The sequence below is a fragment of the Rhyacophila brunnea genome, unplaced genomic scaffold, assembly GCF_057557595.1.
Source record: "Rhyacophila brunnea isolate RB1 unplaced genomic scaffold, BYU_Rbru_1.0 scaffold_18, whole genome shotgun sequence".
NCBI lineage: Eukaryota > Metazoa > Arthropoda > Insecta > Trichoptera > Rhyacophilidae > Rhyacophila > Rhyacophila brunnea.
In genome coordinates this window covers 15727571-15755017 of record NW_028232837.1, presented here as the reverse complement: position 1 = coordinate 15755017, position 27447 = coordinate 15727571, and the positions used below count along the sequence as shown (strand labels likewise).

At 35.7% G+C, this 27447-nt stretch overlaps 3 protein-coding genes across 3 annotated transcripts in view; 1 reads left to right on the top strand and 2 right to left on the bottom strand.

The window, feature by feature from the left end:
- Positions 1–5521: 5521 nt before the first annotated feature.
- Positions 5522–8010, bottom strand: LOC147073248 (uncharacterized). The gene is made up of 2 exons (XM_085945085.1): positions 7766–8010; positions 5522–7106 (listed from the first exon to the last, which is right to left on the bottom strand). Exons 1-2 carry the CDS (start codon positions 7766–7768, stop codon positions 5601–5603), a joined length of 1509 nt encoding a protein of 502 aa, XP_085801211.1. The 5' UTR covers positions 7769–8010; the 3' UTR covers positions 5522–5600.
- A 317-nt stretch (positions 8011–8327) lies between these two features.
- LOC147073247 (uncharacterized) lies at positions 8328–10922 on the top strand. The gene is made up of 2 exons (XM_085945084.1): positions 8328–8433; positions 9243–10922. The coding sequence occupies exon 2, from the start codon at positions 9309–9311 to the stop codon at positions 10404–10406; it is 1098 nt and encodes a 365-aa protein (XP_085801210.1). The 5' UTR covers positions 8328–8433; positions 9243–9308; the 3' UTR covers positions 10407–10922.
- Positions 10923–12335: 1413 nt separating this feature from the next.
- Positions 12336–27447, bottom strand: part of beta-PheRS (phenylalanine--tRNA ligase beta subunit) — a 28525-nt gene continuing 13413 nt past the window's right edge. The window contains exons 8-12 of the mRNA XM_085945072.1: positions 25815–25964; positions 24464–24608; positions 20023–20233; positions 18222–18374; positions 12336–13367 (exon numbers count right to left, since the gene is read on the bottom strand). Coding sequence (XP_085801198.1) covers positions 13216–13367; positions 18222–18374; positions 20023–20233; positions 24464–24608; positions 25815–25964 — 811 coding nt within the window. The 3' untranslated portion in view covers positions 12336–13215. The remainder of the gene's footprint in view (positions 13368–18221; positions 18375–20022; positions 20234–24463; positions 24609–25814; positions 25965–27447) is intronic.

Here is a 27447-nt window from a genome sequence, read left to right as displayed (position 1 = left end):
TTAGGTTGGGGCTTCCGTGTGCCCAGATGGGGCAGGCGTACGTCATAATTGGTCTTAGGATTGCCGTGTATAAGAGACGTTTTCCTCTGAGGGATAGTTTGCTGCGTTTGCCTATCATTGGGTTGAGTCTTGCCCTGGCTATTCTAGCTTGTCTGTCTTTGATATTTATGTGTTTGAAGAAGGTAAGATACTTGTCTAAGTGGAGGCCTAGATATTTTATTGTGTCGGTCCAAGGGATGGCCGTGTTGTTCATACGAAGAGGTTTGGCGCGTCCGCTGTGTGGGTTAGTGCGGTGTGAGAATACGATTGCCGCACTTTTTTCAGCGTTGACTTTGATGCGCCATTTCTTGCTGCTGCTGCTTTCTGTACTACCTTTGTGGCTTGGTTTCTGTTGATGGATTTGGCTAGGATTGCAGTGTCGTCGGCGTATTGTGCTACTATACAGGAATTTGACGAGGAGTTTGGTGGGATGGGAATGTCTCTGGTGAATAGGTTGTAGAGAGTTGGGGCTAAAACTAATCCTTGGGGGACTCCGGCGGTGGGAGTGCGCGCGGTTGATCTGATACCGTGGTATTTAACCGAAAATTGTCTGTCTGTGAGGAATGAGTTTAGAATTTTGATCATGGGGAGGTCGACTTCTGCTCTGGCTAGTTTGACTATGAGGCCTTTGATCCAGACTTTGTCGAAAGCCTTGGCTATGTCTAGAAATAATCCTACTGTGAATGTGTGATGGTTGAGGGCGTCTGTGATGAATTCCGTGGTACGTAGTAGCTGGTGGTTGGTGGAGTGACCTTGTCTGAAGCCGTGTTGTTCGTCGGGAATGAGTTCCTTCTCGTAGATAATGCTTTTAAGTCTTGAATTTATGGCTATTTCCAGTATCTTGCTCATAGAAGGGAGCAAACTAATCGGTCTATGGTTTTGTGGGAGCTTGAGGTTCTTACCTGGTTTAGGTATAAGTATTACGTCGGCTGATTTCCAGCCATCTGGGAAATACTGTAGGTCTAGACAAGCATTGAGGATGTTTGTTAGGGCCTCAGTGCCTTTATCTGGGAGCTTTTTAAGGATGAGATTACTAATCCCGTCGTTGCCTGGTGCTTTGCGGTTCTTTAGTCGCTTGATCAGGTAGTCTGTTTCATCTTTGGTAACAGCTACTAGCGGTGTTGGTGGAGGACTAGGTGTTGAGTTGAGAATGGCACCGGCTTCTCTAATAATTGAGTTTACGTGTCTTCTAGTTTCGGTGTCCGAGCGGTTTATGGGGTTTGGTGAGAATTGGTCTTGGATACTGTCCGCGAAGAGAGTGGCTTTATCTGTGTTGGTGAATACTGGCCCTTTGGGTCCAGTTAGTGGCGTTATTGGGCATTTTGAAAGCCGTAGAATCTTGGTGAGTGACCAGAAAGGTTGGCTGCCTTTTACAAGGTCTTGTAGTTTGCTGATCAATCTGCTTTGGACGTAATCTAAGATTTCGCGGTCTATTTTCGCTTTGAGCTGTTTGGCTCGTGCGAATTCCTGGGGGTCGCCTGTGCGCTGACCTAGTTTTTTGGGCCGGTTTTTTTCTGTGATGAGAAGTTTGATGTGTTTGGGTAAGTCTAGTCTGTGTTTGGTGATTAGATTTGAGGGTATAGAAGCTGTCTTAATTGCTTCATGGATTTTCTGGGTGAGATCCATTATCGCGGTATATATGTCTAGCTCGTTGGTGAGAAGGGTGTGCGGTGTGAGGTGTTCCTCCAGATAAGCTCCGAATTCTTCCCAAGATGTTTTATATCTGGTGTTGTCCGGGAGTGTGGCGAGAGAATCTACTGGGTCTCCCAAATACAGTAGGATGGGGTTGTGATTTGAGTTAAGCTCGTCAGTTACTCTGATTATCGGGATGTAGCTAGTGTTTCTAAGAAGTGCAAAGTCTATGATGTTTGATTGGCAACCTGCTGTGTGGATGGTGGCTTCTGATAGGGCTACTATTATCGACTCTGAGTCCTCTGTGTATTGGTGAATTATCTTGCCTCTTGCTGTGGTGGTTGTGCTGTTCCATGCGGAATATTTAGCATTGAATTCACCAGTAATGATGGATATGGGGAAATTCGAGTCAGTTAGGTCATGCAGGTCCGACTGCAACAGTTGCCTCTTGGGAGGGCATTACACTGAGGTGAACTGTACTAATCCGTAGTTTTTGGTGTTGACTAGGATTGAGGTGGACTCTGTTGTCGGGGTGTGGAGTGGCGTTGATGTTGGTGGTGAGCTTGGAGGGCAATGTTCTATAGTCGATTTGATGAGGATGTCTGTCAGGACGTGAGTCTGTCAGTCCTGTAGATGTTATAGCTGGGGAAGTTAACTGTCGTATGTGGTTTGAGAAATGTTTCATTTATCAAGAAGATGTCGATGTCGTGGTCCTCTAGGAAGTTTGTGATTTCGTGTTTGTCCCTATGGACAGCTCCAGAAGCATTCCAGAATGCTATCTGGAGAGAAGAAGGTGATATCTTGGTAGCCATTGAAGGTTTAAGATATTTGGTCGTGGGAGGGAGCTTTTGTTGAGATGTGGGAGAGAATCAATAGTTATTGGGGGTTGGGCAAATTGCCGCGAGAGTGGAGTTGGCGACTTGGAGCAGGTTTTTCATACCTGTGCACAGTTCTTGAAGATTGGCGATGTGCCGGCGATCTGTATTAAGTGTTGAGGGGCCGTTGTTGTAGTGTTTTATTGAGGGGATGTTGTTGTGGTTGTTTCTGGGGTTGTTGCTCAGGTGCCCTGAATCCGAGAAATAACACAAATCAAGAAGAAGACTTCCGATATCAGTTTAATTTCTCGCACGACGCCGAATCCACGTTGGATCGCGTCGAGATTTTTCCCATACAAAACCGCATCTTTTTCAATCTTGTGGCGGCTGAGTAGTACGTCTACCTCCCACCACCCCCTTTGGGTTGAATACCTAAAGCTGGACTTTCACTCGAAAAATAATTTCAAATACCTAAACTTCGACTTAGCCAATTCCGCGAGAATTTTTGAGATCAATACCTATCTGGTACTCTGAACGCGAAAGTTTTAGTTTTGTACAGCGGTTCTTCAACGGAGGCCCTGAATTTTTTTTGGACTTTTATTTCTATCGATCATCGGTTTCTAAAGCTCATTCGTGGCGACTCCGTGTGCTCCTTAAGAATAATTGTGTACTTTCAATGACAATTTATTTGAATTACGTGAACTTTCGATTGATTGTGAACTTTTGTGAATTTTTGACATTTATTTGTCTTGACGTTGTGTAATAATATAATAATTAATTCTGTGAACTATAAACATCCTTTCTGACTATAAATAAACTAAATTGTAAACCAAGTGTAATTGAGAACAATATATGGACCTACTTAAATTTTCGAATAATTTTATTTTGAAAACCTATATGGTTACTTCCTTCCATGAGACCATGGCCTGAGTGAGTACACAACGATGGACCTCCACTTCCAAGCCCCAGAGCTAGCCGAGGAATTCGGAGGCAACTCACTTGTCTATAATAGTCGGCCTGTAATAGCATGGTCAACATTAAATTCAGCTTCAAAATATCGGTATGTATAATGGCGACTGGCGTTACATTTGTATCTTATTAATCATTAATTTGTTCCGTGATAAATACTATTAGAGCAAAAGTTTAATAGACATGTTGAATCATCATGGCCCCACATCCTGAAACGGGCCCCCACCAGTTTACCTACCTTTCGCTAAAGTTAAAGGAAAGAGTAGTGTGCCGTTCTAGCGCTTGGCCACAGTGACGGGCGGGCAGCGGTGTGTACAACTCAAACGTATAACCGTGTGTGATACGCCTAAAAAAAGACACTGTCTACGAACATTTCACACACGGTTATACGTTTGAGTTGCGCACGCCGCTGCCGCGCCGCCTCCCGCCCGACCACTACGCTCTTGCACCTACAGTAGCGCTTTCCAAAAATTAGGTATGTTCGAGTTAAAATTAAGGCTGTTCAGTGTATTTTTAGTGATTTTTTTTTTAATTTTCAGTACCTACAATCTACATCCACACAGTAGGTACACACAATAATCAAAAATTTCATCGCACCATGTCAAATTTTAAAATGTTAAAATTTTTAACTTGTTCTACTTACCATATGGCGTCACAATATTTTGGCTATTTTTAACCCTCGCTCCCCCATCGTTACATTTCGTCATAATTATTATAACCTTTTACCACCATGTCTATATTACGTGATACGTCATAGAGCCCTGTTAGTCCGTCCCTTATAGGGGCCATGTGTTGAAAATGTTATATGATTAGGTAGGTAGGTACTGTTTTGGAAAACTTCTGCAGTGTTATAAATATATTGATATCAAAGAGATTAGATTAGAGGAGTTGTCATGTTACATTTCACGTAACATGGCTACATTTCAAACGCAGATATTAAAATAAATAATGTTAATTTAAATAACAAAATTTGGCACAACCTTGTTAAAAAGTGTGTGTCAACCCTTGTTTCCAAGACAATGAAGGTTAAAAATAGGCCAATCGGGTTTCTTCCCGCCTTTTTGAAAGCGTCTTGTCAACAAATAAATTATTTCCGCCCGCAAGATCCTGACTCCGAGATTAGATTCAGTACCGATCGGACGTGCTTGTTTAAACAATTAGATACAGTTTCAACGCCATTTGTAGTTACTTCCTTTCGGACAGGGAGAAGGATTCGCAGTTCATAATTCCAGCCAAGATGAAGTTCCAGCCATCACAATTTAAACATAAAGTTAAGTAATAATTACCATCTTCCAACAAATGCTCTATGTCCATACCAAGTAAACGCTTCTCAAAGTTGTATTAAAAATCTGTATTTGTTTTAGTATGTTTTTAAATTTCAATGGTTTGTGTAATTAAATAACACTTTTCACGATTAGCTGTGTTCTTATTTTTATACTGTTATATTTAATTTGTAATTACACATCTTTCAAGGCGCCCAAAAATTATAATTTAATATTTCAACGAGTTTACAAATGACATTTTATTAGAGGTAGATAAATGATTTATAAGGCATTCTTTACACAGGGTTAAGTTGGCAGAAAGCCGAATCTTATAAGCTGTGAGATTAAATATTTCATGTTTTATTGATTGAATTAGTTGGCACTCTATGTTTAATAATTGTGCATTACAATTATTAAACTTCTTTTACGATAATACATTTTACACACATTTCATTTTTCTTATTATGACAGAGTCCAATCTCTTTGATTGATATCATGTAATATTTTGATAAGAAACAGGTACCTAGGTACCCACTTATTTAGTTGAATATAATAAATACCCAAATATCATGCAATGTTTATTTAATAAATCGTTGCTAGGTAGTTGACGCGAAATTATATTTTTTTAGAACGATAAGGTTTTATATCTTTATATTAATCTTATTGGAGTGATTCAAAAGTAATTGGTCATATTATTCTGCACTTCGTAAGTAGGTACGTCATATAAATAGTACCTACTAGATAATAATAATAACACATTGATAAGTAGGTAGGTTGGTAAATAAAATACTACAGTTTACATGATCATTTGTGGACTAAAGTAATTAAAATTTATTTCAATAAAATATATTCCGTTACAGTCATTCGGTTTATAAGTTTAGAATTATTTATAAGGTGGAAGGTACGTGCTTGCAGGAGTAGACACAGAAGGCGACGTGGGGAATGGAGTAGCAGGTCTTTGAAACCCAGTCGGCTTCGGAGGCACGTATGAATTTGAAGGATTCGACAGTGGTATGGCAGCAGTCGGCGGAGGACCATAACCGGTAGCCGGAGATCCATACGAATTCGATGGACTAGGCGGCATCGGTGCCGCACTTGATGGACGATATCCTGAACTTGGTGGCACATACGATTTTGGAGGTTTGGAAGGCGCAATGGAAGGTCCATATTCAGGACTAGGAGCCAAGTAAGAGTTTTCCACGCTTCGCATGGTTGAAGATGGAATCAAAAGCGGAGCTCGAGAGCTAGGGGGTTGGCTTAAATATGTCGCTGATGGTGGTCTAGGAGGTGGAGCATTAATTGGAGGGGGCACGTAATTATTACCAGGAGAAGCAGTGGGTTTTGTAGACGCCCTTACGTCAATTCTTTGCATAGTGCCAGGCTGTAAATAAGTATTGTCTGGTGTGCCAGAGTATTGGGGTTGATCAGCCACAACAATAACCATTCTGGGACTGGAAGAAGGTTGATATGAATTCGGAGGAGGTGCTGGAGAATTGGGTGATATTTTTGGGGGTAAATATGGTGGACCCGGTGTAGAACTAACTGAATTGGCATTTTGGGAGCTTGGCTGCGCATACGAATAAGAAGGTGGGGATGGTTGCGCTGTAGATCCAGGAAACGGTGGCAGATATGGAGGCCGAGGCGTTGACGTCAGACCGGCAGAAGATCCGGTCGGTTGAGGGTACGAATACGGTTTTTGGGATGGCGGGGAAGACGGGGATGGATATCCAGACGGTTGTTGGGATGACGGGGAAGATGAAGATTGCGAAGTAGGTTGTTGATATGAATAAGATGGGTTATTATTGGCGGGTCGTTGAGAAGATGGCTGTGGATATGAATAATCACTAGGGCTTTGTGACGGCGTTCCAACACTGTTCGATTGTACATTCACCGAGACCGACGGGTACATTAAAGAATTAACGGCCGGTGCTGAATTCGATTGATATCCTTGGGATGATCCAATTGAACTCGGTGTTGTGCTGGATGGACGCTGTGGAGATATTTCGACGGGAGATGGATAATTGTAATCTGTTGGCTTTGATGGAGATGCGGATGATGGTCCAGGAGAATAATTATTTTGCGCTGGTGATGATGGCCCGGGGACTGTTGATCCCATTCCCTGCTTAGGCAAATTAAAAGAAACTGATGGACGTTCATATCGATAGCCGGCTTGTCGTATTACTCTCGAATTCTTTATAACATGTCCTAAATGAGCACTTTGGTATTGTCTTTCATTAATACGATTTGTTTCATTCGAACTATATGTAATTCGTTTGTTTATATATTTAGCCTTTTTGACATTAGGTTTATCTAGCAGTCCTCCATTTGCATCTATTAAAAGTGTGTTAAAAATAATAATCAATAACTGGGCGCTTCTGATATCCATAATCTGAAACATAAAAAATATTGATGTCGGTACATACCTATGTAGGAACAATAATTAGTCGTAGGCATTATGTAATTATTACTGGTATGTGATTTCTGTTAGTTATTGTTACTAAAGATTAGGTATTAGGTATGTTATGGTAGGGCGTAGCCGTAGGGTGTTACACAGACTCTTTTCTGGGTAGGTATCAGTATCATTCTACTCATTGCTACCTACCTAGTAATAGTTTTCATTTCTCACCACCGAACCCGTCTCAGTATTCTGCTATGTTTAAAATTAATTATTATTTTTTTTTTTTAATTAGGTCAGTCAATTATTAAGTTTGGCAAGAATTTTGTTAAAGCGCGTTGACACGGTCCAAGTACGATCCAAGTACACTTGGACCGAGTACCATCCAAGCGACAGCTACATACTAATTATTCCTATCCAAGCTACTCGGACCGCGTCCTACTCATCCAAGTTAGCTTGGCTAGGAATAATTATTAGTATGAAGATGTCTCATACGAGTGCGCTTGGATGGCACTCGATCCAAGTGTACTTGGATCGTACTTGGACCGTGTCAACGCGTCTTTAGGTTTTATATTTTGTTGCAATGATTACCTACATACACGAAGATCATAAAGTAGGTACAAGTACCTAAATAAATAAAGAATCATACATACCATTTTCAATAACGTAAATAATGTCCGGTGACGATTTTTATGTTGAGCTGGCGACTAAAAATAATTATTGTAAGGTAATATGTCGTCAAATTTTGGTGGACATACTGAAATCAAGACTAGACACGCCGCAGAACTGGAAAACTGTTCTCTGAAACGTGACAATTTTCAATGTAAACTTGCTTAAATAGTCTCAAAATAATGAAAGGAGCAAGATAATTTTACCTACTCCCTACAAACTAGCTGTCACCAATTTGTAAATGAATTTCATTTACATAGGTGAAAAGTAATTGCCTTAACCACAATCGTGACGAAGACGAGAAGTTTTTCTAAGCTTCAAATTACCCACATTGCTAATTGGATAAAAAAAATAATAGTACTTATATATACTTAAATTTATTTTGGTCTAAAAATTATATTACAGAGGTATGCAGATATTATATTATTTTGTTTAACTTCTTCGTTAACATCGCAAGTAAGTAAGTATTCAACATGATTATGTATTACGAATATTCTTAATTCAAAAATGTAGGTATATATTATTTAGAACATAATCGAACATGGCAACACTGAGCACATGAAACGTCAAAAGATATCAAATGAAATTTGAGTGGATTGATGGCAATTATTTCAATCTGTAAATTCGTTTGAAATGGAATTCTTTCGCCAAGGTATGTTACGAAACAGTATTCGCCTCGTTTGATGAATGCATTCGGGATTTGACTCAAAAGGAAAAAAAGATTGAATACACGACAAAAATAGCAAATAAAAAGATGTAGAAAATGTAATTTCGCAATTTATTATGGGACGTCCCAGATTCTGGGCAAACTCATTGCCAATTAAAAATGCGGTTCATTAGATCGTGCACGCTCAACTATTTTGAATTATAACGAGACATGGTTAATCTCTAAACTAATTTACGTTTAGAAATCGTACTCCATTACGAGATTGCTTAATTTGTTATTCTTGTAAAGTATATTCGTTTACACAGTGCTGGCAACAATATTTTATAAACAAAATTGTAAATATTTTGTTTCATGTAGTACATACTACACAAAACAAGACTGTTTACTGTTATTTATTATATATCTTACTTCATGATATGTGATTCGTTCTGGATTTTACACATATGAAACAATATATTATATCAAAAATTATGGTAAGCTATTTTTAGTTAGTTTGGATTTAACGATTTACGATTGACATAAATAGGATGTTCAGAAAAGGTCTGACTATGGTTGAATAGTGCACAGATATGTAAAGTAAGTAGGATACTTGTATATTTACTTGATCCTGCGATATAAGGACCAACATTCACTTTCTGAGAAGAGCATAGATTCCATGTAAAAATCATTCATTTGAAGCAGTGAAAATATATAAATGTCAGCTTTTTTTCACTGATTGCGTTAATTGATTTTATATAATATATGCAACCGCTGTGTGACAAGGTAACACTCATTTATATTTATTTTTGTTACAGGGTAACCTTCAAAGAAGAGGTTGCTTATTTCTGCAATGATATCGTCCAATCGTATCGGTAGAAACTATGTGTTCCTATGGGGCGCCTTACGGTACTCTCCTACCTGCGTATGAAACCAATCTGGAATATAAACCGTCACCATATTTGATCAACATCAATGATCTACCCAACGAGTTGTTGATCCTCATTTTCTCGCTGGTAGATTATGAAAGCATTCAAGCGGTGGAACTGGTCTGCATACGATGGCACGCGCTGGCAATGTCTGCCGCCGTGTGGGACAAGATGCGGCTGATCGTCTGCATTAAGAACTACCAAAAAATCAAAGATAGCATCCTTCCGAGGATCGGAGGTAACTTGAAACTGGTCAAATTTCAATATTTTAAGTTATACAGGAAAATAAGAGTGCCTTTGACATCGCTATGCCCCAACATTACGCATCTGGAGATTTCGATTTCGATAGTTGACAACTGTATTTTCGACGATTTGAAACTTTGGCCGGAATTAAAGTTTTTAAGTTTTAGAAACTCACTTATTGTGAAAGATTTAAGTGATACAGACGCAAACTATGTATTTAGCATGCCGTTCGGGCATTTGACTAAATTGGAAACCTTAATTTTGTCAAATTTCGGCCTCACTTCCACCAGTCTGGACGCCATGCTGACTTGCAAGCACCTCAACAATATCAATATGGAAAAGATGAAGAATATCCCGAGCAGGTTTTTGGAATGTCTGGTAACGTCCAAACGGCACATTCTTAAGGATTTATGTATTTACGGAGACACTTTGACTGACGATATCGTTAAACTTCTCTCGCAGTGCACGAGGCTGTGCAGCTTACATATCACGACATGCAAAAGTTTGTTCGACTCCAGTCTGTTTCACTTGGCCAAGTTGAAAGGATTGAAGTCGTTGAAGTTGCGACACGGCTACTTCTCTACCAGTGCCTTGATAGCGTACTTCTCCAACAACATATTATTCCAAAGACTGACGTACTTGAGTTTGTCTCGGTGCCTGCACGTCACCATGCGTGTCGCCCTCGCCATCAAGACCAACGCCCCCAAACTTAGAGAATTATCATTTTACCAGTGCCCCTTTGTCATGGACAAATCATTTGATAGATCTGAAATTGAAAAGATGTTCAGTATTTCTTTGCTTTTAGATTAAATCTAGAATCGAAATTATTTATATTTTCAGTATTATTTATTAAATTTATTTTCTAAAGAGTAATTAAATGATCTGATTTATTTAGCATAATAGCCTATGCTTATTATAATTATTTTTCGACTGCCTAAAATTTAATCGTTTTAATCGAGTATTATTTATTTATTGACTCGGGAGTTGTTAAAAGAAATGTTGTAGTAGCGAACCGTTGTACCTTCAATTTTGTTGTTCTGCTGTATATAAGATTTTTTTGTGAAAGTATTAACATTATGTCATAATAATTATATTCTTGTAATTCTAATTATACAATTAACAAAAGATGAGTAATATTTTATGAAATGTTATATTTGTGATATTATATCCTGTTGCTTCTTATATTTATAAATTTTATTCTCCGTCGCAAGACAAAGGAAAAAAATTCATTATCATTATCAATTTACCTCGAATTTTTAAAGTTTCATATTTTAATATGTATTTTATCTGTATATTGATAAGTTAAATAAAAGAACATCAGGGTCCAATTTTATTTTTATTTATTCCTCATTCCTAGCAACACTTTCTACAAATGAAGCTGTGTTTTATTTAATATTCTGACAGCTGTGTATTTCCGGCTACACAACTTTCAGAATGCCTATGAATAGAACACCTATAAACACTTGGTATGACTTGTCAGCCAAGCCGACCTATCCTGTAATATGTATTGGATAAGTTGCACTATTAGATCATGCAGTAAATATAAGATACCCACAAATCTAATATTTTTACTAGAATTTATTAAGGAAACCAATTAAAACTTTCTTTCAAGTCTTTTTTCCACAAAGCAAAGCTATCCAGCTATCATTTTTGTTTTGACTTTTTAATATGAATGACTCGTCCTTGGCATATTTGTGATAGTTCATCTAAATATTTGCACATGTTCCGCTGAATACCCGTGAACTTACCTAATATGTGAATAATTATGATTCAATCCCAAATGGAGAAGCCATGTGGGATTCATTTCTTATCCAATAATTTTAGAATAACCTTTCTATCATTATCTCATGCCATTTAAAGCGAAACGGATTCGGCAACTACATGAATTAGGCTATATGTATAATAATTCTAATATTGTTGAAATCATTTATATTATATATCTACAGATACACCATTCCATACAAAACAGAAAAATAGGTACTTTTTCCTGAAAAGGTTAGACATCTGACAAAAAATTTAAGAATCACCTTTATTGCAATGTAGATATGTAGAATTTACTTTTAAGTACGTACAGTATGTATTATTTTGTAAATATTCTATAAAGTTAATTTATATTAAATTAGAGTTACAATAAAATTGACATCTACAAATAAACGCGGTTTGGTTATTGGCCCTAATTACAATGCAGGTAGTGTTTATTTTTCTGTCACTTATCTGTATAATATATCTGTTTATTACGAAAGGATAAAAAAATTATAAAGGACACTGACAGATTAAAAGTTTGTTGTCATTTTATTTTTCACACTTCCATATAATATGACAACACTCGAAACATTATTTACGGTTTACAGATGCAAATGAAAATAATGAAGATTGCTACAAATGAGTTCAATGTGAATTAAATTGCAGGTAATTTAAACAACAGTTCATTATACTTCGGCCTTACTTTCATATTATATTCCATCTGTTTAGTGTAGGTTTTCTTCAAAATTTGTTAAAAACAGTAATTGCGGACAGCAAGTTCTGTTCATAGATTGTCTAATGTGATTTAATGTCAATTTAGAAAAGTCAGCTGAAATCTGGCAAAAACCCATTGTTCCTCCACTCAGCTCTGCTCAAAGGCCTCGTTTTTTAATTTTTATGCTAGAAAGAACATCAAAGAATGGCCTTAGCATTTGCATTCGTGAGAATATGAGGTATTTACTTTGTCGGTGAAAGAAAGAACCATATTAGTATATTGTGACAACTTTATTTATAAATAAAAAAAGGTTTATATAAAAATTAATTACAAATTAATAAATAGACACAAAAACAACTTTATATTTTTAAATTACGCTGGGTCCCAAAATAAATACATAAATATACTATTATTATGACTATGCATGCTGCTTACAAAAGTGCAAGTTACACTACACGGTGACCAAATGAGATTGAATAATATACCTTATCGTCCCTAATATAACACAATGTTTTTTGCATAAAACATTTTTCTATAAAAATGAATTTGCATTGTATTCAAGCTCGAAAAAAATGCTGAAATAAAATCACTCCAGCGTCTGTAGCGAATGAGTTTAAGAAATGTTAAGCCACATTTAGACCAAGCGAGCGGATATTTGTTCTTCCCCCACTCCAGCGAAATTCTTATGCTCGCTCAACAAAAAGCGTTTACGTCAAGAGAATTTTGCTGGAATGGGGGAAGAACAAACATTCGCTCACTTGGTCTGAATGCGGCTGAACACTGGTAACGATTTGAATGTGACTGATGATGATATTTTATAAGAAGAAGAAAGTAACATACATGGATCCTTACATCAAGTAATACCGATTCAAATGAATCATGATAAATCAAACACCTCCGAATGAATGTTTATCTTCCTCAATTTTTTTTAAATAAATAGTAATTTTTTATTTAACTTTCTCTTTCAATTTTTTTCTAAAATAATGTATAGATTGCATTGTATTCGAGGCCAGATATTCGGAACAATACAGTATGTAAACAGTAATAGAATTTAATAAAGCAGAACAAACATTTCCTGTTGAGAAATAGTTTTAAAGCAAAGAGAGATGGTGTTGTATTTTTAACACACATGTCAGAAAAGGTTTATAGTTTGATGTCACACTAAACGAATGGTTCTAGAGTGAATTCAACAACAGAACAAGGGTTGGTCAGTTCAAACTTGGCAAGAACGGAGGGATGTAAGACGCCTATCTTTCCAATTACTTGTCCTTTCAGGGTGATCTCTGCACAACGGCCGGGGAAGTATGCCGGGTCTGAAAAAAATAAGATTTACATATTAAATTCAGCAAAATAGAAAACAAATTATCAATGTTTATAATAATGCAAATTGAATACATGAGACACATTTTATATTTCATGATTTTTTGACAGATGGGTAAAAAGTACCGAATGACAGAAATACCGATTATTTATATATGTTACGCCGGATGTGCGAAATTGACTATTACATGAAATGGGCAAAATTTTGGCTAATTCATGTAATAGTCAAGCCCGTTGCCTTATTCATGAATTAGGTAAATTATCTGCCGAGTACGTGAATTCGCCCGGGTATGGAATTCTTAAACTGTCAACATGACAGTAGAAAAAGTAAATTTAATACGGATGGTTTTATTAGTTATAATTGGACATAATATAATATTATTATTATTAGGTTGGGTTAGGTTAGGTTTTGTAATTTTGAATTCAACTGAATGTCCATTTTGAGGTTAGCTAACAAGTATCAACAAACCATCACAAACATACAATCGACCATTGCACGATTGATACCAAAGCACGAATCAAATCGCGAAAATACCTTTTAATAAAATTCTTCCATTATCATATTATAGTTCTAGATTTTTTTTGCGCATAGTAAACGGATATGTACGTCATTGTAGCTATGGATTGGTATATTTTTATATTATAATCAATGACATTTGACACATTTTGTTAGTTTGATTAGTTGCAAAAAATACCACCGGAGCGCGACCATCTATTTTGACCATAGATAATAAACGTAAATTTTGACCAATGTATGAGCATTTGACACATTTAGTTTAGTTGCAAAAAACACCACTGTAGCGCTACTATCTAATTTGTCCAATGCATGAACTAGGCAGAAAAATTACTGCCAAACTCGCGCACTCGGCAGATATTTTGTGTAATGCATGAATAAGGCAACAGGCTTGCATTTTCCATGATTTAGGCAAAATTTTGCCCATTTCATGGAATTGTCAATTTCGCACATTCGGCGTAACATATATAATATCTTCTTTTTTTTATAAAAATGTTATTCAATAAAAAGCTCCCGCGAATGTCAATGCAATGATGTGAAAATGTGACAACCAACATGAGTGGTGTTTACGCATAAAATGCATACATTCTTTAGCGTTGCTTAGAGTTAATCATAATAATATGAGCAATCACTGATAAACCAATATAGTTATTATGGTGAAATTGTGGACTGTGCTCTCTCTGTCACACTAGCAGTACCAGTCAGTTGATGGAGTCGCTAGGGTCTGCATTGCGCATTATGGACAATGAGGTGGAATCGTTTTTTGAACATGCTACTACCACGCAATATGAGACTATGATTGTCGGAGTATTGTTGGATATTTATAACAATTTTATTACAATCGGTGACTTATGAATCATGTGAATTTCAGTGATCATAAAACCAATAATTTCATTTTTCAATTATTTGCTAATGGATAATTTAATTCAATTCTTTTATTTTATTTTAATTTAATTCTCAATTATGGTTTTTAACATGCATTAGTGCATTCACCTATCCTTTGAAATACATATTATTTAAAAAAAAAAATGCATGATTATAAGTTTTATTCGACTTATGCAATTTAACGACATACATGAACATCTTCAGACCGAATTAATCGTGTAAGTCGAGGACTTACTGTATTACGGGAAGCCTTGAAGGGACATGTTTTGCATTCTTTCTTGAAACATTGACAGGTAAATTGAGTACAGGCGGACCTCGACTTACGAACGTTCGACTTTCGCACAATTCGCTATTTCGCACATTTCAAAAAAAATCATTTTTTTAAAACGTCGCGCTGGCCGTAGGGTTAAGATATCCCCTTCTCGCTCGCTCACAAGCAAGTGCATTTCTTGCGTCACTTGCATCCTGCTCGCACCCGTCACTTTGCTTGTGAGCTAGCTAGGATAGGTGTCTTGCGCAGGAGCATGTGTCATGTTGTGCGTTTTGCTAATTTTCTTCATTTGAAATACTTCACCCTAAAAATTTATAAACATGAGTGAGAAACGGAAAAACTGCAATGTTGATACGAACAAAAAAAAATCAAGGACTTATAAACTTCACATGACGCTTTGATTGCGGTGAATCTTTTGCTTCAATCGGACGTTCATATGATACAAACAGGTCTACTACGATATGTTCAATTTTGAAAAATAAAAATAAAATTAAGGAATACGTTCAAAATTGTGGAAATATATTATCTTTAAAGATTGTTTCTAAAGGACACGGCATAGTTATGGATGAAATGGAAAAAATATTTGTCATCATGGATCGACGACCAACATCAAAAAGATGTCCCTCTGAATATTTCAATTATTCAAGCGAAGGCTCTTAGTTTGTACAAAGATTGGAAGGCTAGAAAAAGAAGATTCTAACACGATTTTTCAAGCAAGTAACAGTTGGTTTATTCTAAATTCACTGGAAAATCGGCTGATGCGGATAACGATGCTGCAAAAGAATTTATTTCCTCATTATCCAAAATTATTGAAGATGGAGAATATTCCTCTAGCCAAATATTTAATGTAGATGACACAGGTTTATTTTGGAAAAAAATGCCTAGTCGTACATTCTCATCTAAGGAAGAATCAGTTGCCCCAGGGCATAAACCTTCTAAAAACCGATTGACATTGCTTCTTGGTGGAAACTTGGCTGGTGATTTAAAATTGATGCCAATGTTAATTTATCAACCAGAAAATCCCAGAGCATTGAAAGGGAAGGATAAAGAATTGCTTACAGTAATCAAATAAAAAAACCTGGATTTACTGCGTTAATATTAAAAGATTGGTTCACTTTACATTTCGTGCCAGCAGTTAAGCAATATTGTAAAGTTAATGATTTACCATTTAAAATATTTTATTTAAAATAAGAAAAAGAAACATCTTATATTTACTTGATAAATAAATATTTCAAAATACACACAATTTAATTTTTTTTACTTCCCTCTACTTTCGAACATTCAACATTCGCACACCTTTTCAGGAACCAATTATGTGCGAAAGTCGAGGTCCTCCTGTAAACATTATGGTTTAGCGATAATTATTATTGATTCTAATATGCATGTATATACAGTTGACTCTCAATTAACCAGGTCAGTTAACAGGGTCGTGGATTACCTGTAATGAAAAAAGTTCATAATCTACCGTTTTTGCACTTTGAATGATTAAATTCGCAGTACGTGGATTAACTGTAAAGAAAAAAGTGTTAATTGATCTATCATTATTATTTTGACACATTTCTTGTCGCCGCAATTGTAAACTGTAAATATTCAACAGGTGTAGTTAAATTGGATAAAATAATTTACATAGAATTTATTATATTCAACTAAGTAAAGTAGCTCTGCAGGGCTATTCTAACATATTACTTAACATCCAAAAAGAGCTAATTGTGATAAATATATCACTTTAAGTACGTATTCTGGCGGTTAATTCTGCAAACAAGTGAACCGTCAGAACTGTCAAAAAGTGCTATCTTTTAACAGCCCGTCTCTTGACTGTGTTAACTTGTAGAGCGAGACAGAGTACGTCAATTTCACAAATTGAGATGCAAGATCTGATGTTTTCAAATATGATTACGTCACAGCTGCCGTGCCGTCTTGATTTATAGTTCCCCGTGAGCTGTCAAATATCGAGTGGCTAGTAGCAGCTAATAGTAACCTAATATTTGTTTTACTGCAATTACGTTTTGTGCTACAATCACAATGGCATGACTAATAAAATTATAGGTTATGTTGATATGTCTGACGTGTCAATACAAAATTCATGTGCTCGGCCGTATCTGCTTCGGTTCGACCGTAACGGTTGTTGGATTGCAATTTAGACAACCACCTTACTATATATCGTCGGTGTTTTGTAAAATGGGCGAATCAACCATTTCGGCGAAATCGAGATTTTAATGAAAATACAATATGTACCCCACTAGCTTTGTTGTGTAAAAACGGCGAATTTTTATCTCCACAGGAAAGTACTTAAAAACGATAATCGACTAAAATTAAATTATTAAAATTAAAAAGCAAATGTGACATATTAATCCTTTTAAAATATTATATAATAATACCTATTATAATGACAGTATTCTTTCTAAGCTTTATTATAAACTTGTTAGATATTTATAATCGTCTACAGGTAAAAAACAAATAAATGTCAAAAGTTAAAAATTCTCCTCCTGTACAGTAGCATTTTGGTTAATTCGCCCTTTTTACAAAACACCCGACGATATATCACCAACTTAGGTGATATCTGTGCTATTTCAGATCTGAAAAAAAATAACGGAAAACGTGTTATCATGTTAACTAGTTAGAATGGCCCTGCAGAGGGTGGAAGTTGTATACAGATTTTTTTATGAGAAATAGTTATTAGCCATTTGCCCGCCCAACCCATTGGGTCTTTCCGCAAGATCAAAAACACATTGAAAAACAACATGCATTTTATTGGCTAGCCGCAGGTTCAAACGTCCGATCTACGGCTTCGCATTGTATAAACTAGATTAACGTGGTGAATTCAATCAGTACGGACCTGGACGGCCAAAATTGAGATGGCTGGACTGCGCCCAGGGACATTTAAAAATGGTCGGTCAAAGCAATTGGAGAGTGTCGGCGCTGGCGCCAAGACCCACCAAGGGTTGTAGTGCCATAAATGATGATGGTTCAATTAGCACTACAAATCGATTTTGTGCATATTTAAGTATAAATCTAAGTACATAGTTAGATCCGGTGCAAATTGTAAACAAGCAGGCAATAGAAAAATATTTTTGTTTCAGATTGACTGGGAAATGAATTATCCAGGGAATATGTTTTCCCATCTAATTCGTTGTAAATCGAGAGTCAACTGTATGTAATAAGTAAAAGTTGAAATACCTTCAGCTTGTTTGAGATAGTATCCAGATTGTCGATCCCAGGAAACTGCTAGAAGTCGCATGAAGTGATCGAGCAGCCCGTGAACAGCCTGGAAAGCTGCGCTCCGAGCTAAGTGAACTGCACACAACCTTCTTGAGTTACGAGCTCCCACCTCTGAAAAAGAAAGCAAATTTGGATGATATCTCATAATGCAATATCACAGATTTTCTCCTCTATTGGCAGTTACTTATAAAAATCTCAGACAATACTCTTTCTACATGGGGGTGTAGCTACAGGTTGCCAGGTATTCAGATTTCGACGGGAATGTCCCCATTTAGAAACTGTAATCCTAAGTCACGATATACAGTCAGTCTAGATAAAGAGAATGTTGAAATAAAGGACATGTCTCAAGAGCAGTTGTGTATTTCGCTTGAAGAAAACAATTACTGAAGCATACAAATCAATCACTGTTATCATGTATCAGTGCATTGAACTAAGATTGTCTGGAAATATTATTTTTTCGTACAGAACAGAGTTGGCAACACTGCCAGGTTACGTTGAGGTGGCGGCATCCTTGGGCTTGAAGTTTCGGAAAAAAACATTGTCACTCTTGAAATTTCGGATTTAATTCAAAGTACGGCATTTGTCAATAATTATCAGATTTCAGATTTTATGGGTTATCATATGAAAATAGAATACAAGCAGTTTTTTTTAATTTTTAGGACGTAATTGGTTTTTTATTCAGCACTAAGCTTAAAATTCTGAAGAAAAATAAATGAAAGTTTTTATATATTGAACTTTGAACCTCCCTATCTAGCTTTAACTATATTTTTTTTCTTTTCTGTCTTTTAAATCATATTAAAACATCCTTTGTTTATTTATATTCAAAAAATCAAATAATTTGAACACATAATTTTTGAGTTATTAATATTTGATTGTTGGAAGTCATTTTTGTATTCTATGTACAAAAATAAGTCGGTAGTCAATAAGAGAAGTTACAGTATCAAAAACACCTATGTTTTAATGCCTTTTTTGTCTTACACCCCCTTTTGTAGTAGCCATTACTGACAGCAAAAAAAGGCATTTTAATATAATATATAGTGAGAAGATGCATAAAAATCAAACTTTTTTTATTAAAATTATCATTTAATTAGCAATCTTTTGTTCATCGAGATTTGAAAGTGAATTAGCAATCAGTACATTTCCTGTCATGCAGCTTATCAGTGGTTTGGAAACGAATTTTGTGTTGAGTGAGTTGAAATATGAGAAGATAAAACGAAGAAGATAAGAAGGTAAACATATTCGTATGATTTTAAATTATCTATCGACGGTAAGGTAAGGTAAAATTTTGGTCTATGGTAAAATATTAATACATAATAATTGTCAACAAAGGTCGATCCACTGTTTGATAAAGACATCCAGAAGTTTCCTTATCAGTCCTGTTAGCTGGCCTAGTATTTTAGGTGAACATCAGTTCGATGAACAAGTGGGTATAACATGAATAGACCATCAAAAAAAACCAATAAACAAGGAAGCATAGAAGAATGATTTCGCCATATAGTAGATGTCGTCAAACCAGTTTTGTGACATATTTTTGATCTAAACTTGGTTAGTTTAGGTCCAAAATAGTTCCACAGGTGACTTTTTTTACTATTCATGGAACAAAAGTGTATGAAAATGTTACCTTTATTGCGTACTTTGTTGAAATTTCACTGAGCTGACAATAAATGGGACTTTGAAACAATAAATAGCAGATGCTGAACATTTAAAATCTAAATATTGTAGATTTATTTTGTTTCATAATAAATAAAAACACACTTACCAGCTTTCACATCCTTCAATACCACGTCACTGATCTCGAACAATCTGATGGGAAGAGGCATCTTCTTATTGGCCGCGAGGGTCTTCAATAATCCTGGCAACAGTAATGTTCTGGCCACTTGGAACTCCAAAGTCTTCGGATTTGATATGTGAATCGCTGGAACGGACTCAATTGTCACTCCCAGTTTGGTTGAAATGTCATCTCGAGAACACTATAAAAAATAACATAATATCATTATTAATAAAAATACATTATTGAGTCAATAAATAAGGTAATTGCATTGTTAATTTGTTTATCTGTGATCGTACTTATTGTCTATGTCTATATTTGTTCGTGGTCTAGTCAAAAATTGGGGATTGATAGTTTTTATTGGGCAACGTGACAGATCTGACGGGTAAGCTCTCATACATTGGAGCCACAATATCCACTAAAACTCACTCTGACTCCACGTAAAATAATATAGTTATACATAAAACAAATTGGTTGAATACAGCTATTTCCCTCCCAATTGGTGTCACCAATGGCAGTTTAGTATTGAATCCTGGCAGAAAAAACAGCTGATGCTTGTGATCCCTTATATAGTTTTCAACTCAAAAGGTGGAGTCAGTGAAGGCCATGATACCCACACTGACATCCAACCCACACAATACAATATTGTTAGGATATGGCACAGGTGGATTTCTATTATCTCCATAAATTCAATTATGGAAAGTGTCAATTTGAGTAGTTCTTCTGATTGGGAACAGGTGATCGAAACTGTTGTTGCTTTTGCAATTTATCGATCAACAAAATAAAAAAAAAGCAAAAAGAGCATGGGTCTATGATATAAATTAATAGAAATAGTGAAGCATTGTGCACATTTTTGAATAAACATTTTTATTCTGTCTTTTGTCAAAATTATCAGATGAAACTTCGAAAATCACGGAAAAATGAGTAATGCTTTACATTTGATATTTTGAATTACTATTCAAGACCCATGGTAATTTCAATTAATTTTAATAGTTTCAACGTGTGCGCATGTCAAATTACTTGCGATATCGCATGACTTGATAATATTTTGAACAGAATCCAATCAGCAGACCACAGACAATAAACAAAAACAAAAGATTAATGCAGTCAGATAATAATCTAATAGATAATTCATAGAGCTAACCATTAAAAACAAATAGCATGCGGTTTTGATGACAGTTGAAAATGTGTTAAACTTGACTGTTTGGTGATGTAACACGATACGCATGAGATGACCTCATTGTTGTTCTGGCCATTTCGGCAGATTTTGCTAACTGACAATATTCGTTTTTGGTTCCAAATGTGCTACGGGAAGGGAGCATTAGTCTGATAAGATTTTAAATAGCAAGAAAAACGACATTCCAAAGTTTTTGCATGCTCATGTGGTAGCACGAGCCGCAGTGGCGCATCCAGGGGGGGGGGCAAGGGGCCCTGGCACCCCCCAAAATTATCAGAATGATTTTAAACATTGAAATTGAAAGCCGATAAACTATACTTTTGGGCTTGGACAAATAAAAACACGGCAAAAAAATGATATGTAATTCTCCAGCACCCTTTTTAGAAAAATTTCTTAGATTTTAATTTCTAACACAAAAATTTCGAAACACTAATAGGGTAAGAGGTACAATGATGGGCCAGTTAAGCGAATGGCTTGCTTTGATCGGTCAGAACAAGCTTATTAATGCGGTTTTATTGAAATGCAATTTTTTTTCGTGTTTACAAAGCATGTATATTGATATATATGTGTACATATTTTATAATACCGAACATGGTTATTACAAAAAATATAAATGAAAAAAAAAATCGCAAAAAGTACAGTGATGGGCCACACTCACATAGTGATCGGCCACTTTCCAGACAGTGATGGGCCACCCGTCTTTTTCTGCATAAATTAAACAACTAAGGCTTACTTTTCAATAAAATATTGAATCAACGTGTCTAATCTCATGATATAATCAACAAACATACTCCTTTATCTCACCGTTGATGTAATAAAAGAGGATAGAGTGACAGAGAGTGTATTCTAAGGTCTTAGAAAATTATCGACCTATCTGTTGAATACTTCATCACCTGAGTCACTAAATAAAACATCAATCTCAATTGGGACATGGACCTGCTGAGATTTTGGAACGCAATTTGAATGAAAGCTATCTTTATACACTGGACATTCTAATTAATTAAGATGTTTTATTATTATTTCACAAACCGCACAACGATTTTGGCCGCCGTTTTTTAAACTTTATTATTTTTGATTGCCTCTACTTTCAATTGCCTCATTAAAATGTGTGGTTTTTGCCTTTATTTGTTTTATCTTCCTCTGCACTTTTCTTGTTTTCCATTTTTTGATCTTAAATATTTCTATATTTTTGCGAAGTGATGGCGAATGGAACTCTTTGTAAAACATGTTTATCGTTTATTTTTGGTATCTGAGGCCATGATAATGTTTGAATTAGAACTGTAGATATATTTACCATATGTTCATTTATTTCTTCCATGCGATCAGTATTTATTTCCATGTTGCATTCTCTGACGGCACTGACACGTTAGATACATTTAATTGGGTTATATTTTCTATGCTCTTGCTGTTGTCAGATAATGAATTAATTTGATTAAGTTTTTCCGCAATCGGTAGGTATGGCATAAAAATGTTTTATCTATTTACCTCAGCTAGTATTTTGAATATTTTTAAGCTTTTCTTCTGTTTAATTGCCCACTATATTCGTTAAATCTGTAAGGATGAAAACAGCATTTTGCGATATTTTGCAGCTTTAACTGGAGGGAAAACAGTTATATCTATATGCTGAAGAATCCTAGATGCATTAGGATTATAGTGCTATAAGATGTATTTCAAAATTTTAGACAAAGCTCACTAACTTGGTAAATAAGATGTGACTTATGCCTTTCGATATATAATATGGGAAACTCTATACCCACAGTAACCAGATTCGGATAGAAAATATTTCCAACGTATTGATATCGATCGTGGCACTCCGATCTTTTTTTTGCAACTTCACATAGTGATCCCCCATTTTTATAAAAGTATTCAACAGCATCATCTATAGTTTTAACATCATATTTTAAACTTAAATTATTCAGTATTTTGATATTCTGAAAGAAATGGGAAGTTAAATGTTTCTAAATACAGTGATCGGCCAGTACAAATTCAGTGATCAGCCACGTGGCCAACGACTATCTAAAATTAAAATAACATAAAAATAAAAACGGCAGGTACCATAGTGCATTATAAATATTGTATTTAGCATAAAAAAGTTAACTAAAAGTAAAAAACCATTTTTTCAGTCATGGGCCAGCCCGGCCCATCATACAACTGCTACATATTTTTAGTGCAGTAAATGGCCACCCAGCTAGATGTGTTATTTTAATTTAAAATAGTCGTAGACTTAACATAATTATATGTTTGAATATCCAGCATAACGATTATTAAATAAAAAGTATAATTAGTAATATAGTTAAAGAGATCTTACCTTCCAAAGTATGTTATTTCCTTAACAAATAGTTAAGCAATTGTCAGACAAAATGCAAAACGTGTGACTTGGTTTACAAAATGGTCACTTATAGGGTCAGTTCTGCTACCTATACAAGAAATAATGTGCTAGAACCGAAGTATATGATGTTGTGAGTCACATATAGGAACAAATATCCATAACTTAGGTTTTTAAATACCTATTTTTTGTGTTTTACTGATGAGTGGCCCATCACTGGAGGGTGGCCCACGATTGTACCTCTTACCCTATCAGGTTTTTTAGAAACCCAATTCCTAATGGAACTGTAAAAAAATTCTCAGTGTCCACCCGAATTCCGGAGTGGTGTAGGTAATGGCTGGGGAGGGCTGACAGGGCTCTAGCCTGGGGGCCCAGGCTATGGGGGGCCCGGCGTGTCGGGTTGACCAGATAAGTGAGATAAGCACACATCATACATTACCTTTAATACTAAAAAAAGTCGCCTGCAGCGCTATTTTGCTTCATGGCCATGAACATTTTCAATTATATAATTGTGCAATATATTTTTTGATTATTATGTGTCGATACTCGACAGCTCCATTATTAAAGTAGATGTATTAAAAATCGCCAATAATTCACTGTATGAGTACCCTTCATTTGAACTAAAACACAATTTGAAAAACGTTAATGTAGTGAGTGTTTCACACTGCCTTTAGTCTTCACGGTAGGTAGGGGGCCCGCCAAATATTCTATCCTGAGGGCCCGTTTCAGGATGTGAGGACCATGGTGTAGGTACACCGAGTGCAATAGACAAAAGGCCGATAAACGAGAAATTAGGCTGTGAAGAAGAAAAAGATCATATGGGACTAATTTACATTATCCTCTTTGGGCCCCCCCCAATATTAAATCCTGGGTGCGCCACTGACGTGCCGTGATAGTAATGTGTTCCGACCAAAAGAGTCAATACTCACCAAACAAAAGGTGAGAGCTTCGGTACATCCAGCTTGCGCGGCACCGGCTCGGAGCTGCTCTGACAATTTGTTGACAGGCAGTTGCTTACCAACACCACCAATAGTTCTGACACTCTTCCCCTTTTTCTTCAATATGTTGTTGTATCTAAAAAAAATAGTATTTAAATAATATAGGGCAACAGTGGTAAAGATTCTATACTAAGCAATTATTTAGCGCTCACGTTAATAAATAACAACAGTGGCGAAGACTCAATAGTACACAGTTATTTAAAGTTTTACTTGACTTGTAAAGAATTTATTTAATTACGGGAATTTATTAGCGGCAATATGCAATCAGTGCTGCAAGCAATTGTGTTATTAAATTAGCACAGTGACACCTTTGAAATATCAATGAAATATAATAGATATTAATTATTCTGATCGTAATTCACGCAATTAAAATGCATGAAACCCAGTGGTTACGTCTGGTGCTAAAATAAAAAAAAACTATCTTAAATTATTTAGCAATTTGTAAGCAGCCAGGAAATAGCTTGGCAGAGAGACTAATATATAGAGAATGCTGTCACTAGAGAGATAAATATAGGTACCATCCAATGAGGTTTGATTTTTTTACTGGCTCATAGAGACGTTCTTACAAAAGAAAATCGTACATTGGCCACTTTCAGTTTGGGCAAACCCAACGAATAAAAAAAGGCAGGAAGGAACATACTGATTCATCGCAGTATAAAAACTGGCAACCAAATTCGCCATTTTGGAAAGCGACGATTTTGCATAAACAAATATCTGCAAACGTCTGCGGTAAACTTTGTATGTGTAATTTTGTGTATCACGCAATGTCGGCCATATTTGCCGGCCTTTATGATTGCCGTGATTTTTAAACATGTTCCTTCCTATCTTTTTTTATTCGTAGGGCAAACCCGATACAAAATCTCATGGGCTGAAAACTACTCCATAGCAATCAGGCAATACCTCATTAGCGGCATACCTTTTAATACCGATACGCCGACCAATACTGCCCTGCTAAGTAAAAAGACAGTATTTTGGTTTTAGTGAAGTCAGAAAACGCAAGTTTTAAACTACTTTTTCTCTTTTACTATGTCAACATTTCAATAAGTTTACGTAATATAAGAGAAAAGGTAGTTTAAAACTTGGGTTCTCTGACTTCACTAAAACCAAAATACTGCCTTTTTAGTTAGCAGGGCAGAATAGCTCCGAATGCTTTACCTATCCTTGACCTATCCTATATACTCAATCAATGACGCCATCATTTACTTCCCTCCAGGTATTTTATGAAGTATTAACCTAATCCCAACCATGGGTTCAAATTTAAATGTATCCTGATGTAACTTACCCATACGATATTGCAACATCTTCATAAACGTCGCACGCATGTATTATGTCATGTCTCGATGGAGGAATCTTTACATTCAATTTGTTATTTTTGAACTCTGAAGTTAGACACATTCGAGATAGCAGTTTTGCCAGAGAATCTCCTGACTCACTAAAATCAACAATTATTTAAAAACATTAATCATTCAAAAAAAAAATATTCATTGAACTTTGGATATTTGAGATACAATTGAAAAATAAAACACTTTCTTTCAACTATATTATTTACCTCAAATTTAACTCTATTTTACCAGGAAAGACAAATATATCACCGTCCTGGAACCAGACTGTAGTATTTAGAAAAAATGCAGTTTTGACTTAACTATTATTATGCACGTATTTGGTCCACTATTCAATCATCTACCCAACAGTAAAACTTTCGTATATAACACCATCTTCACAAAAATATAGTCTACTGCAGTTCGATTTCTATATCGAGATGTACATGTCACTGCGGCCGTTTCTGACACTAAAACCGCTGCCATTATGACGTAGATGTCAATATGTATAAACCGAACGTTAATTAAATTATGCATATGCACTGGAGTAGACGGTGGTAAAATACTTACTACAATTTAGCCGCGGCTTATACTTTTAATTTGCTATATATGTATACCCAACTGTCAGATGTCAGTTCTATCAGTGCAATTTCTGGGGTCATTGTTTTTACTTTACCAAATTATTTTTACCTCTAACAAAATATTCTATTCATTGTTTTATGGCTCGGTTTAGTGAAAAAAAATCTCTGGATTCAATTATTTTAAAACTATGATATTTCTCAAACTACAGTTTGGTTCAAAGACAGAGATATAATGTATTTTTTTGATTATTATCTATTATGATAGAGTTTGTAGTTATAATTACAGAAATAGAAATTTGAAAAGAGATTATGGACTAATTACAATCAGTTGCGAATTAAGGCTGTCCACTTTCACACTCTCAGTAATCCGCCGCTCGATTATCCGACAACTACTATAATCCGCCGTTATTTTTATTAGTTGAAAGCACAAAATCAAGCTCTATAATTCGCCGGTATTCGATTGTCAAATTCAGTAGTCCGCCGTGTACAAGTATACAACGCAGATAAGAGGGGTTTATTTTGGAAACTTCTCCTTCGTAAAACGTACGTTCATCGCGAAGAAAGTAATGCACCAGGAAGGAAAATGCCCAAGGACCGCATCACAATTATGCCGTGCTCCAATGCAACCGGGACACACAAAATGAGGCTTTTGGTCATAGGGAAAGCCAGGAATCCTAAGCCATTCAAGAATATCTGCCTCACTGAACAACTGGTTGTGTCAAGTGATTTACTGTTTAATATTTAGTTATTAACTTAGTTTATAAATATGTATAATTTAGTAAATATGTGCTTGATTTTGATTATAAATAAAACCGTAATTTGCTAGTACAAATTTCTCAAAAAAACTATTTTTACGAAATACCTGTTTTAATTTTTACCATATTTTGTATGTACCGATGCACTATAATCCGCCGCTTTCACTAATTGGACACTTGTTTGGTTTTTGGGGTGGCGGATTAATGAGAGAGTACTGTATATATAATGCACAATGTCATATAATATGTATATTTCCAAA

Excerpts from the sequence above, each read along its gene's own strand:
- LOC147073247 (XM_085945084.1), top strand. The coding sequence starts at position 9,309 with ATGTGTTCCTATGGGGCGCCTTACGGTACTCTCCTACCTGCGTATGAA.